The sequence below is a fragment of the Sardina pilchardus genome, chromosome 3 (genome assembly GCF_963854185.1).
Source record: "Sardina pilchardus chromosome 3, fSarPil1.1, whole genome shotgun sequence".
Classification (NCBI taxonomy): Eukaryota; Metazoa; Chordata; class Actinopteri; order Clupeiformes; family Clupeidae; genus Sardina; species Sardina pilchardus.
In genome coordinates, this window is record NC_084996.1 from 29322906 (window position 1) to 29335405 (window position 12500).

General features: G+C 47.4%; 1 protein-coding gene across 2 annotated transcripts in view; it reads left to right on the forward strand.

Annotated features, from left to right (window-relative positions):
• rab11fip4a (RAB11 family interacting protein 4 (class II) a) overlaps positions 1-12500 on the forward strand; it is a 65534-nt gene that overhangs the window by 28313 nt on the left and 24721 nt on the right. The window contains exon 1 of one of the 2 annotated variants that reach the window (XM_062532748.1): positions 9190-9613. The exons of the other annotated variant lie outside the window; for it this stretch is intronic. Within the exon in view, the coding sequence (XP_062388732.1) occupies positions 9533-9613 (81 nt within the window). The 5' untranslated portion in view covers positions 9190-9532. Of the gene's footprint in view, positions 1-9189; positions 9614-12500 lie in introns of those variants that run through there. 2 annotated transcript variants of the gene reach the window in all.

The following is a 12500-nucleotide window of genomic DNA, read 5'->3' on the forward strand; positions in this document are numbered from 1 at the left end:
ATGGAATATAAGATGAGGATGAGTTTATCTGAACTAGAGGATTGGGGGGTGGGGGGGGGGGGGGGTAAGTCTCATGATGTATGCACTCCATATAGGCCTAGGGTTATGTGTGTGTGTATATTTGTGTGTTTTTCTGTGGGATATGTAGGGAGTAGATGGGAATCACAATAATTACGTTGCATAGAATTAGCACACTCGAGTGAGCATGAGTCTCATCTGCTTAGGTCATTAAAGTGAGAATATTGCCTCCACCTTAGAGAGACTGCAGACGAGGCGGCAATTAATATTGTTTACTAACGAAGCATAATTAGCTGGCAAACACTGATAGCTGTGCGTGTATCAGAGGCTGCCCTCCTCGGAGTCAGCTCCTCCTTAGCACTCCATGGCAGCCATGTTTGAGACTGTTCCGGAAGAAATGACCTTCAGTGTCTTTGAGAGACTCAAGCTGCTGGGCAGGGGGCTTGGCTCTTGATCTCTTCTCATCTCCCCCTCCTGTCTGCGTGTACGTTTCTATTTTTTCCCTCCTTTTCTTCCTCTCCTCCTCCTTTCCTCTCTCTCTCACCCTGTTTCTCTATTTTCCTCCCCTCCTCTCTGTGCTGATACAGATGGACAGGGTTCCGGAGTTAGTGCCAGACGTCAAGTCTCCCCCGTCTCAAAAAGAAGCGCTTGACATTTCTGTCTCGTTCACACTGGAACATTCCCCCACCACGCCCTATTCACACAGCCACTGATTTTCAGCAGTCAAGAAATGCTACTCGATCTCTTGCTTTCTCTCTCTCTCCCTCCCTCCATCTCTCTCTCTTTCCATATCTTTCTCCCTCCATCTCTCTCTCCCTCTCTCTCTCACTCTCTCCCTCTATCTCTCTCTGTATTTCGCACTCTTTGTGCTTCTTCACAGCTTCTCCTTTCCAGGTTGATAAGAAGCTTCCTTTTTTCCCTCCTGTCATTCCTCTTCACTTCTGCTCTCTCTGCTTTGCACTCATCTATTTTTCCTCCCTCTTTCACATAGCGTGAGTGGATTAACTGCTGTAGTATAGACAGAATACCTTTGTGTGTGTGTGTGTGTGTGTGTGTGTGCATACGTGAGTACACTGTGTGTGTTTATGGTGTGTATTGCAGTGGATGTGGGAGTCATTGTTTGTGTGTACGTGTAGCAAAGTGAATGCCTGCGAGAGAGAGAAAGGGATAGAGAGAATTAAAAAGTGTGGATGAATAAAAACATAAAGCCCCTTCCTCAAATGCCACGCTCACTCCCTCTGTTTCTCTCTCTCTCTCTCTCTCTCTCTCACACACACACGCGCACACACAGACATAAACTCTTCCTTTGTCACTGTTTCTTCATTATCATCATGTCCTTTATCACCATAAAACGCTACTACTTACATTATTGATTTGATTTTTAAGAAGTTAGTATCTTAACACACGCACACCACAATCACAAAAGCCACTGGTAAAATAACCATGTCCATTTCATCTCTGCTAGAATGGCTGAGCTATGCTATGTAAATGGGCTCTTTTTTGGTCTTGAGAGCTCTGAGAGTGAGTCTAAGGTGGGTGGAGAGTGAGTCTTAGGTGGGAGTGAAGCTGAGGTGGGTAGAGACTGAGTGAGCCTGAGGTGGAGAGTGAGTCTGAGGTTGTTGAAGAGTGAGTCTGAGGTGGGTAGAGACTGAGTGAGTCTGAGGTGGAGAGTGAGTCTGAGGTTGTTGGAGAGTGAGTCTGAGGTGGGTAGAGACTGAGTGAGTCTGAGGTGGAGAGTGAGTCTGAGGTGGCTGGAGAGTGAGTCTGAGGTGGGTAGACTAGAGAGTGAGTCTGAGGTGGATGGAGAGTGAATCTGAGGAGGGGGTAGTAGAGCTGAGGTGAGTGGTGGGGGATGAGGCGACGTGGAGATGAAGATATCTGAGCTGTACCTTCACAGACGAGGGACACCACGCCACACCACTCCATTTCACAGATGACTGGCCGCTACCTGACTAATTGAGAGGTGGACGCTGGCTGATCTCCTGTGTGTTCCTGCTTGTGCTAGCCGACACACTCATCTCTCTCACACACACACACACACACACACACACACACACACACACACACACACACACACACACACACACAGCAGGCTGACCGCTCTGTGTGTGTGTGTGTGTGTGTGTGTGTGTGTCAGACATTTGTTCACCTCCTCCAGGTGGATTGAGTATCACTGTCTCTCTTTGCTCTACTGATGCCAGATTCACCTCCCTGAGCTCGTGGCATCTGAGTGATGCGATGCAGCCAACCTGACAGATGTCGCCTGCACATGTAGCAGGAGTGACTGAGTTCACCAGTCTCCCAGCTGGTGATGGGCTGGGGCTCTGCGTCACATTCTCACCACCGCTATCAACGTCGATAAAGCACAATGAACAGGACAAGCAGAGCAAAGGTAGCCTGGCTCCGGCCCTCCTATACGTACTTTAGCTCAATTATCATTTCCCTTCAGTACATCGTCTGGGTCTGCGGTATATTCGTGGGTTTTCTCAAGAGAAAAATGTGCAGGTCCAATCAGCGAACAGAGGGAGTAGCTGAGAACGATTACGTTGAGGTTGTGTGCTAGCTTGAGCATGTCACATCACGACCAAGCGTTAGCGATTGGTTTTGGCAGATCTGAGAAGCTCTGGGCAGATCCAGTAGTTTTAAACATCAACAGAGTACCCGCATTCAAGGAAGTTCACGATTGGCAATGGAAAGTGGCTAGACTCTCTGTGAATGTACGAGAGTTTGTTAGGATCAGGTTAGAGAGAAGGCACATACTAGCTCAATGTCCATCTAGTTATTTACTGGGAATCAAATGGCAGAACGTTTTGTAAACAATATGTGAATACCCCCAGAATCTTTCATCATGTCATGTCTATAATGAACTGAAATGAAACAAATATGAAAATATAAAATGAGCCCCTTTCACAATAAGATGTCACCAATAATAACCACTGAAAGACACAAGTTAAGCCTATGACAAGTTGTTATTCATGTCAAAGAGGCTGTTGTAGTTAGCAAGGCTACATTTTGTGTAGGTGTTTAGAGCAAAAGTCCTGTAACTCCTTGAAGGCTTGTTTTAGTGCTGCTTTAAGTCAGTTAGAGGGGCCGTCCGGCGGGATGGATGAGGCGTGTTCTCACCTCTGCAGTGCGTCCAGAGCGGGGCCTGTTGGCTCCTGATGACTCCTGGGTTCCTCCTGTAAGTGCTCTTAAATGGAGTCATAATTTCAGTGGCTAGAGACAGAGGAGGACATGGCTCCAAATCGATTGGTCAGTTGGTCTTTTTAAAGCCAAAAGAGATCACTGTGTGTGTGTGTGTGTGTGTGTGTGTGTGTGTGTGTGTGTGTGTGTGTGTGTGTGTGTGTGTGTGTGTGTGTGTGTGTGTGTGTGTGTGTGTGTGTGTGTGTGTGTGTGTGTGTGAAAGAATGCAGTGGCCCATGGTGCAGTTCAGCCCTTCCATAGATTTTTATACAGCTCATATACACAGTCGGGACATTGGAGAAACCATTATCCGTGAACTGTGGAAAGAGAGATAGATAGAGAGGGAGGGAGAGAGAGAGAGAGGCCAGAGGATAGAGTGTTCTAGAACATCTTTTTCTTCCCTCTGACTGCCTCTCTTTGGTTCTGCCTCCCTTTTTCAGCCTCAGTGCCTCAGTCTGTAACTAGCTCGTTATTCTCTGCCTCGGCTAGGTGAATAATCTCTCAGTGATGCACCACTGAAAAGGACATGGTTGCAAATACTACCAATGCAGTGTGTGTGGGTGTGTGTGTGTGTGTGTGTGTGTGTGTGTGTGTGTGTGTGTGTGTGTGTGTGTGTGCGTGTGTGTGTGTGTGTGTGAGACTCATCTTGAGTTCCCAGTCTTTTATGAATTTACATTAGCTTCCCAGGAGCTACTCCATTTCTTTCGGCGTCTCACTGTCTTTTTAAGGCCTCAGGACAGGTTGAACGGTGGCTCCTCAGGCAACGATTTCAAAGCGCTCGGCTGGTGAAAGAAGTCACGACAGAATATTTTGGCCTGTGAGATCTGAGAGTGAGAAGTTGAAACACACACACACACGCTGGTTAAAAAAGTCACGAAAGACTATTTGTGATTTTCTTTCTTTAATGTTGCTTTTACCCTGTAGCGCTTTGAGATTTGTTAGGAATGTGCATGGAATACACATGCGTGTGCGCACACACACACACACACACACACACACACATTCAAAATCCAGCATCCTATTGAATCCCATCTGTAGTTATGTTACGACCAAAGATTCTAGAGCGAACTACTTTAATATAGCCAACGTATTTTCCAACCAGTGACCTATCTTGCGCGTAGCGCTCTACGATCTTTGGTTATGACTGATATTTGACTGGTGTGCGACTAATGGTCAGTTAAACCACTGGAAATGACATCACTGATTGCTATCATTGAGCCGTCTTCCTCGACCCAGTTCACGCTAGCGATCTGGAGCAGAGTGGGTGTGACGGTCATTTTGACATTTCATTGATTTCCATCTTTATGGTTTTGCTTGTTGTTGTGGTGAGGTTAGTTTGTTTATTGTTTTGGTGAGGTTAGTTTGCTTGTTGTTTTGGCGAGGTTAGTTTGTTTATTGTTTTGGTGCCTCCTCTGGATGGCTTGTGTCGGCGTGTGCAGACTTGCCTGTGTAGCAGGAGGGGGGCAGAGGAGTGCAGAGTGATTTGTATGCACAGCAGACATCTCAGTCTCCTTCCTCCATGTGCTCTCTCTCTTTCACCTTCTCTCTCTCCCTCTTTCTTTTTCTCTCTCTCTCCCTCTGTCTCTCTCTCCCCAATGCCGGCATTCTTACAGTACCTTCCCTCATTTTTTGCCGCCACACTTTCTTGTTTTCTCTCCATCTCTCCTGAAGATGTCTCTATTCGTCTCTTTTTCTCCTTCTTGCGCTCTTTGTGTCTTATTGTCTGTCTCTTCCCCTCTATCCCCCTCTCTTTCTCTCTCTCTATGTTTCTCTCTGTGGGTAGATGTGTCTGTGTTTTTGGCAGGGAATGGCTATGTCTTTGAAGCTGCTGTCAAATGTATCGAGCTCCAGGGTAACTGGCGATTCATTTTGGTTTTTTTTTCCTCCCTCTGTTTGTTTGTTGCTCTGCAGACTCTGCAGCTGTGTTTGTGTGAGTGTGTGTGTCTGGATGGCTGTGTGTGTGTGTGTGTGGCTGTGTGTGTGTGTGTGTGTGTGTGTGTGTGTGTGTGTGTGTGTGTGTGTGTGTGTGTGTGTGTGTGTGTGTGTGTGTCTGTCTGGATGGCTGTGTTTGTGTGAGCGTGTGTGTCTGGATGGCTGTGTGTGTGTGTGTGTGTCTGTGTCTGTGTGTGTCTGGATGGCTGTGTTTGTGTGTGTGTGTGTGTGTGTGTGTGTGTGTGCCTTTGTATGTATTGTTCATGTGTGTATTTTTGCTCTGGGGTGAGCTATTTGTGCCCCTCCCTAAACAGATCAGTGAAATTCCAGCAGCCCCCCCTCTTCAAATCTACAAGCAGCGCCTCTCCTCAGCACCAGGGTGGCAGGGAGAGAATGAGGGAGAAAACGAAGGACACTGACAGACTAACAGAGAGACCGTAGACGAGGATAAGACAGACCACAGACAGGGTCACAGACTGACCAAATGAGAGGGGGGGAGATATTGACAAAGAGACAGAGGAGAAGAGAAAGATGGATAGAGGACAGACAGGAAAAGAGGATAGGCATATGAAGACAGAACAGGGAGAAAGAGAGATGAAGAAGCAAAGGGAAAGGAGAGGATGGCAGAAGGGGGAGAGACTCTGGGGAACAGGAAGAAGACCAAAGAGATAGAGGAGAGTGGCAGATGACCAAACGGACAGAGAGAGGATGGAGAGAAGTGGTGTGTGTGTGTGTGTGTGTGTGTGTGTGTGTGTGTGTGTGTGTGTGTGTGTGTGTGTGTGCTGTGTGTAGAGTGAAAGTGTCAATCTGATTTCAATCTTTTCTGGAAGAAATTTGCCTGGTGGATTTAAATAAAGAATTCAAGTGTGTGTGTGTGAGAGAGAATTGTGTTTCTGTGTGTAAATATTTTCCTTTTTTGAACTTGTGTTGTGAGAAGCCCAGTCGTGTACTGGACACAGGAGGTGGCCACACTAACGCGCTGGTGTCTGTCCCCGCTGTGGTGTTGTAACTCAGTCACAGTGTGAGTCATATAATAGATAGCACAAGAGGAAATGGGTGGAACCTAAACTGATTTATCCGGAAGAACTCACGCTGGTCCACACTGGGCTTGGTTGGTAGAATAATACATGTGTACCATCCAAGCCTGGTTAACACTGATCAGACAATGTCAGCGGATCCATTCAAAAGCACTAACTTTGAGCAGATGCCAGTGGTTTCAGCCCAACTCTACAAGTGTTGGTGAATTCCTACTCTCTCAAGGTGACAGCCAGCTGATGAAGGTTATTTTGGATGGAGGTTTTGCTTCATCGCTGATGGCTGGTGCTCAGCCCCTGCATTGACTCTGATGCTGTTCTTTATGTTCCTGATTGGTCTCTTGTGTCGATGCTGTTCCTGCAAATTCAAAACCTCGGTCTAGGTGGTCCTTGATGGCTGCAGTGCTGACATTGTTGATTTTGTTCCTTTCATGGTCCTGGTGGTCAAAAACAAACTGCTGCCTCACTCTCTCTCTCTCTCTTTCTCTCTCTCTCTCTTCCCACACTCCCTCATTCTCCCTCTCTCTACCCCTGTTTCTGTCTCTCCTTCCCTGTTTGAATAGACCTGCGCGCCAAATAAATAGCCCCTGTAAAATTATTTTATTAGCCATTGCACAATTAGCCTGCCAGCTGAACAGGAGCTTTTGGTGTGGATCTATCCATGTTTTTGATTTGTCATCCATCCTAGAGAACATTGGATGTTGTTTTCTTTCATTATCTCTCCATCATTCTCTCTCTCTCACTCTTCTCTTGTCTTTCCACCTCTCCTGCCTCTTTATCTAGTACTTAGATTCCAACAATCTCCTCTGCTGCCTTTGTACTGTAGCTCTCCCTCTCTCTCTCTCTCTCTCTCTTTCTCCCTCTTTCTATCTTGGTCACTTATCTTTTCTCTCTCCCTCCCTCCTGGTTTTTCTTCCTCCTCCAGCTTCTCTTTGTCTCTTTGGATAGATGCCGGCGTTCAGCGCAGTAGTGCAGAGGAAGACAGTGACTAGTGTACAGAATCGTTGGGTATGGGTGTGTTTCATTGTTTTTGGAGAGAGGAGAGAGAGAGATAGATAGATAGAGAGAGAGAGAGAGAGAGAGAGAGAGAGAGCATGCACATCATTTCTCATGGCACTGTTACTATTAGTCATTTATTCCCCCTTTCCCTCAATGTTCTCAGTGTTCTCATTGTTATGGTACAAACCGTTATGCTGTTTTGTTTAGTGCATTGGCAACACTGTAACTTCAGTTATGGTAATAAAGCAATGCTGAGTTGAGAGAGGACCAGTGGTGCGCAATATGCAGGACTATACCCACTTAAAAAGCATCTCCCTCCCAGTATACCCACTTCACATAGGCAAGGATAGGTATTAACATGTGGGCTTGATCACAGTATACCCACTACAGCTAACTACACCAATGGAGAGGATATACTGTACAACTGCTGCAGCTATAGACTGTAGTATACTGGAAGTATATACTGTATACAGTCTATGGCTGCAGCTAATAGAGTAGGCAGAGTGAGCCATGGAAAGAGGGAGATGCCAAAGAACAGATAAATGGAGGTGGAGAGATGGAGGGAGAGAAAACAGAAGGAGAGGAGTAGAGAGAATGGGTTAAGAGGAAGATGCTGAGGGACAGACCTAAGGGAGAGAGGTGGAGAGCTGCAGTATCAGGGTGGTGGTGGTGGTGGTGGTGGTGGTGGTGGCGGTATTGGGAGGCTGCTCCTGCAGTGAGCTCCAGGGAGACGAGAGAGAAAAGTGGGGCAGCGTAGACATTGAGATGGGAGAGCTCCCTCTCCCTCTCCCTCTCTCACACTCTCTTTTTCTCTCTCTCTCTCTCTCTCTCTTTCCATCCCTCGATTACACCCCTGCTTACACACCCAAACCTTCATTTGACAACACACCAGGTGTCAACACGCCTTCAGACGGCAGGTCGTCTCTCCTGACCATGACAATCTGCTGACAGCCGTCCCAGCGGGGCAGCTCCAACGCCGAGAGTTCATTATGGCAGCCGGCCAGCGCTGTCCTGCTGCATGGACCAATAACAGGAGACAATCAAGTCTCAGTTTGATCTGATCCGATGGGCTTTTGAATGGGGCCCCTTTTTGCTGGCAATGAGCCCAGTTGATATTTCATTTTAAAGTCTAAGTATCAGCGTTAATCAGGATAGGAAAGTACTTTTTTTTATTTGGAGATTGGTAGGTTTTATTCAGCTGTGTGAACAAGAGATGTTTACTTTTTGCTAGTTTGCTGACGGATTTGTTTGAATGATTTGTTTATTGATCTTTTATATTCACATAGACACACACACACACACACACACACACACACACACACACACACACCCTCTCTCTCTCTCCTGGGACTGGGAGATGTTTGCATTTATGTGCAGGGATTCTAATGACGTAATTTCCGAGTTAATGTATTTAATTTCTCAAACAAACACTAAACAAAGCCTGCATTAATTACTTGATATGATATTACATTCTTATCATCACATACTCACACAGAAGTAGACTATGAAAACAAATCTCAGGGCTTCACCGGCAACACAGACTTAAGTGGCGTCGAAACCGTCTGCAGTCTTATCAATAATGACTGAACGGGTTTTAGCAGCGATTGCACCATCCATGTGTTTCCATGGAAACAGACCATGGAATGCTGTAGCTGTGTGCGTGTGTATGTGCTTGTTTGTGTGTGTGTGTGTGTGAGAGAGAGACCTGAGTGTGTTGCAGTTGAACACTCACTCTGGTTGATGTCACCGCGGTGGGATGGCCCAACTGAATAGTTGCTTAGCAACAACAGAGAGATTGTGAGCATGACAGAGGAAGAGAGAGAGACTATGGGCGAGCGAGCGAGGAGAGAGAGAGAGAGAGAGAGAGAGAGAGAGAGAGAGAGAGAGAGAGAGAGAGAGAGAGAGGCATAGAGAGAGAGAGAGGCATTTTGCTGGGAGGTGTGGCCTAACCTCAGCAACTGTTGTCAGAGCTATAGCCTGGAGTGCATGTGCATGCGTGTGTGTGTGTGTATGTATGTGTGTGTGTAGGTGCATGCTTGCGCATGCTGTTCCAAACGAGTAAGACTGTGTGACGGTGCGCGTGTTTGAGTGTCCGAGAGTGCGAAGGATTAAGCTCGTCTAGCCCGTGAGGATCGCTCCCACTCTCTCTCTCTCTCTCATTCATTCTCACTCACTCACTCTCTCTCTGTCTACCGTGTGGATTCCTGCTTCCAATCTCACTGGGATATACGGAGAGCAGTGCGGAATACTGACACAGACGCTGCTGCCGCTGCCGCCGCTGACATCTTCCTCTCCGACCCTCACCTGTTGGACTGGACTAGCGGGTCTAGGGCAGTATACCGGCGCTTCGGAAGACTGGACCGTGGATGTCGGTGGCCAACGGAGGACTGGCCGTTCTAGCCCCCTGTGGCAGAGGCGATGGCTCGGCGCTAACCGCGTTCGACAGGGTGAGCGAGAGACGCGGAGTCGGCGGGCTCGGCTCATGTGTGTGGGGACAGAGAGAGAGGGAGAGAGAGAGAGAGGGGGAAGAAGGGGGGAAAACAGAGAGATAGAGGGAGGGTGAGAGAGGGAGCACTGAGGCCAAAGTCCATTGTTCCTCTCACTGTGTGTGTCATGTCGGCTCTCTCTGTGTTTCTCTCTCTTTGGCTCTCTTGCTGTGGATATGTGTGTGTGTGTGTGTGTGTGTGTGAGAGAGAGACTGATGCTGACAGTTCCCCTCGCTGCTCTGTAGGTCCTTATTGCCTGTGCAGGTTTTCTGATTAGAACTGCTCTGTGTGAGAGAGCCCGTGGGACTGTTCGACCTTTGAGGCATTTGCACTGCCCCACTGGGGAGAAACACTTCAGTAACACTCTCTCTCTCTCTCTCTCTTTCTTTCTCTCTCTCTCTCACTCTGTCAGAGTACCTCAGAGACCACTGAGGGATTTTGGGTATCCTCTTTTGAGTGTATAGAGCCGATGGCATAGCACTGTTCTGTCTGTGTTGAAGAGGGAAGTAGTTTTTTTTCCTAATGGGGTGATAGGAAAAGGCGTTGTCTGTAAATAAACTTATTTCCTTTAATTCTCCACCAGGAAGGGAGGAGGTGTGACGGTGCCTTGAGTTTAAAGCGTGTTTGTAAATGAGCCGTGTTGTTCAGGGTAAACAGCTGCACTGAAAGTGGAGCAAAAGAAAACTCCCTGTTGGACTTGAGGGGCGAGTTGTGTTGAATAGCAGGAGGGAATCCGTTAGAGGCAAAGGGGGTCATGCTATTGAAATGCTAATTTGTGTGTGTGTGTGTGTGTGTGTGTGTGTGTGTGTGTGTGTGTGCGCGCATCGTTAAGTGTGCATGTCGTATGCTCGTGGGCGTGAGAGATTGTCGCACACAGCCTCACCCCAAACGCTGGTGACCTCATATTTACCAACTCTGTTCAGCTCCTCCGACCCCAAACACACAGCACACAGTGCTGTCGTTTGTTCTATTGGACGCATGATCAGCTTCTTGGCCACTGATCTGTCTGAATTTCATATTCCATCAGTTAGTTTTGTGAGTTTTTCCTCAGAGGATTATTCAGTTATTGACAGTGTGTTGGGAAATATTCATGATTCTGAGCTCCGCTGGCATCGTCAGCATACAGGAAGGGTCTCATCTGGTTTAGAGTCTCGCTTTATCTGTGTTTATGTGTGTGTTTACAATGGAGGGACTTTTGGAGTGAACGAAAAAGTCTATAGGGAGGGGAGAGACAAAGTCTGGCCTCTGAAGTTGACTGTGATTGGGACCTTGGTGATTGATGTGTGTGTGTGTGTGTGTGTGTGTGTGTGTGTGTGTGTGTGTGTGTGTGTGTGTGTGTGTGTGTGTGTGTGTGTGTGTGTGCGCGTGCATGCGAGCATGTGTTAAGGGTGTGTGTATGTGTGTGTGTGTGTGTGTGAGTGGTGGGGGTGGGGAGGCGGGGGTATGAATACAGCTGATATATAGCAAAGGGGTGTTGGAGAAGGGGGGGGGGGGGTTGCTCAGCAAACAATAAGAGCCTCATGTGTTTTTTGGGGGAAGGAAGGGGGGGGGGGGGGGAGTTGGTCGTCTCCCAGAAAGCATAAGAAGAGGGTGGGGTGTAGGGTAAAGGAGACCCTATGCGCCAGTCTGACAACCACCTGCTGGTTGCGTCTGGCCTGTTGCAGACACCCGAAGTATCAGTGCTCTCTCAGTGACGGCCCAGAAAGCAGTCTTTTTGGTCTCGGGGAAAAGGTCAGTCAACAATGGCCCGGGCGTGCATTGAGATTCCTCTTTCTTGGCCGGTTGTCTGAAGAAGAGCCTCCGCCACCAAGGGCTGCTTTGTTTGGCTTCCGTCACTTTAACCAAATGCTCGGGCTGGTTAAACTTTAACTGCGGTGGGCTTGGCAGCACGTCACCAGGCTGTGATAAGGCTGCGGGAGCTTTAGAATGTGGTAGCGTGGTGGAGTTCAATGGGAGCCCTATTGTTGTGTACTGTGTTATCTGGCTGGACTGGAGCTGCATATCAAACTGTTGCTCACCAGGGCTTCTTCCTCCTCTGATATAGTGGCACACTGCAGGGGGATTAAGCATTATTATGATCGTGCCATGAGGCAGCGTAAGGGCATATTGACTTTTTTTTTAATTGTGTCTACATAAATGTCATCTTCCAGTGTCCTCACGAAGGTTATGGATTCAAAACAAATCTTCAAGGCTTTCATCCACACACACACACACACACACACACACACACACACACACACACACATGCCCCACCCTCTCTCTCTGTCCCTGTCTATATCTCTGTGTGTAGGCTGACAGGGCGGATATCGATCTTTTGTGATTTGCAGTTTCTTCCTTTTATTGTTATAGTGCGACGAGCAGGCGCTCTCTTCTTCCCAGAGGCTTGTGTCTTGACGCTCAGACAGAGGCATAATTCAGTGTTATGGTTTGGAGTGGGAGGGTAATTGCTGTTCATTGGCATTCTGTTGTGTGGAAGGGTGAGCTGTTTGGTTGCCAGGTGCCTTTGTGAGCACTGATTGCTCTTTTGGCCTATTAAAATGGGCGTTGTTTCAGAGCAGGCTGCTGTTGTTGTTGTTCTTCTTCTTGTTCTTCTTATTATTATTATTGTTAGTGTTGGGTTTCCTTGTAGACCTTTTCAATATGATGTGTGGCCTGACAGAGGTTGAACTGACTGCCACTATAACTAATTGTCAATGGGGGGACACCGGGTCCGTGAGTAAAGCACTCCGTTCGAGCAGGGTAAAAATAGGTTTAGAAGACTACATTTGTTCAAAATGTCTCATGTCTATATTTTACAGTTCTTTTTAGTCATGTTGATTTGTTGATTTGCTTTTTATCATCTTTTTTA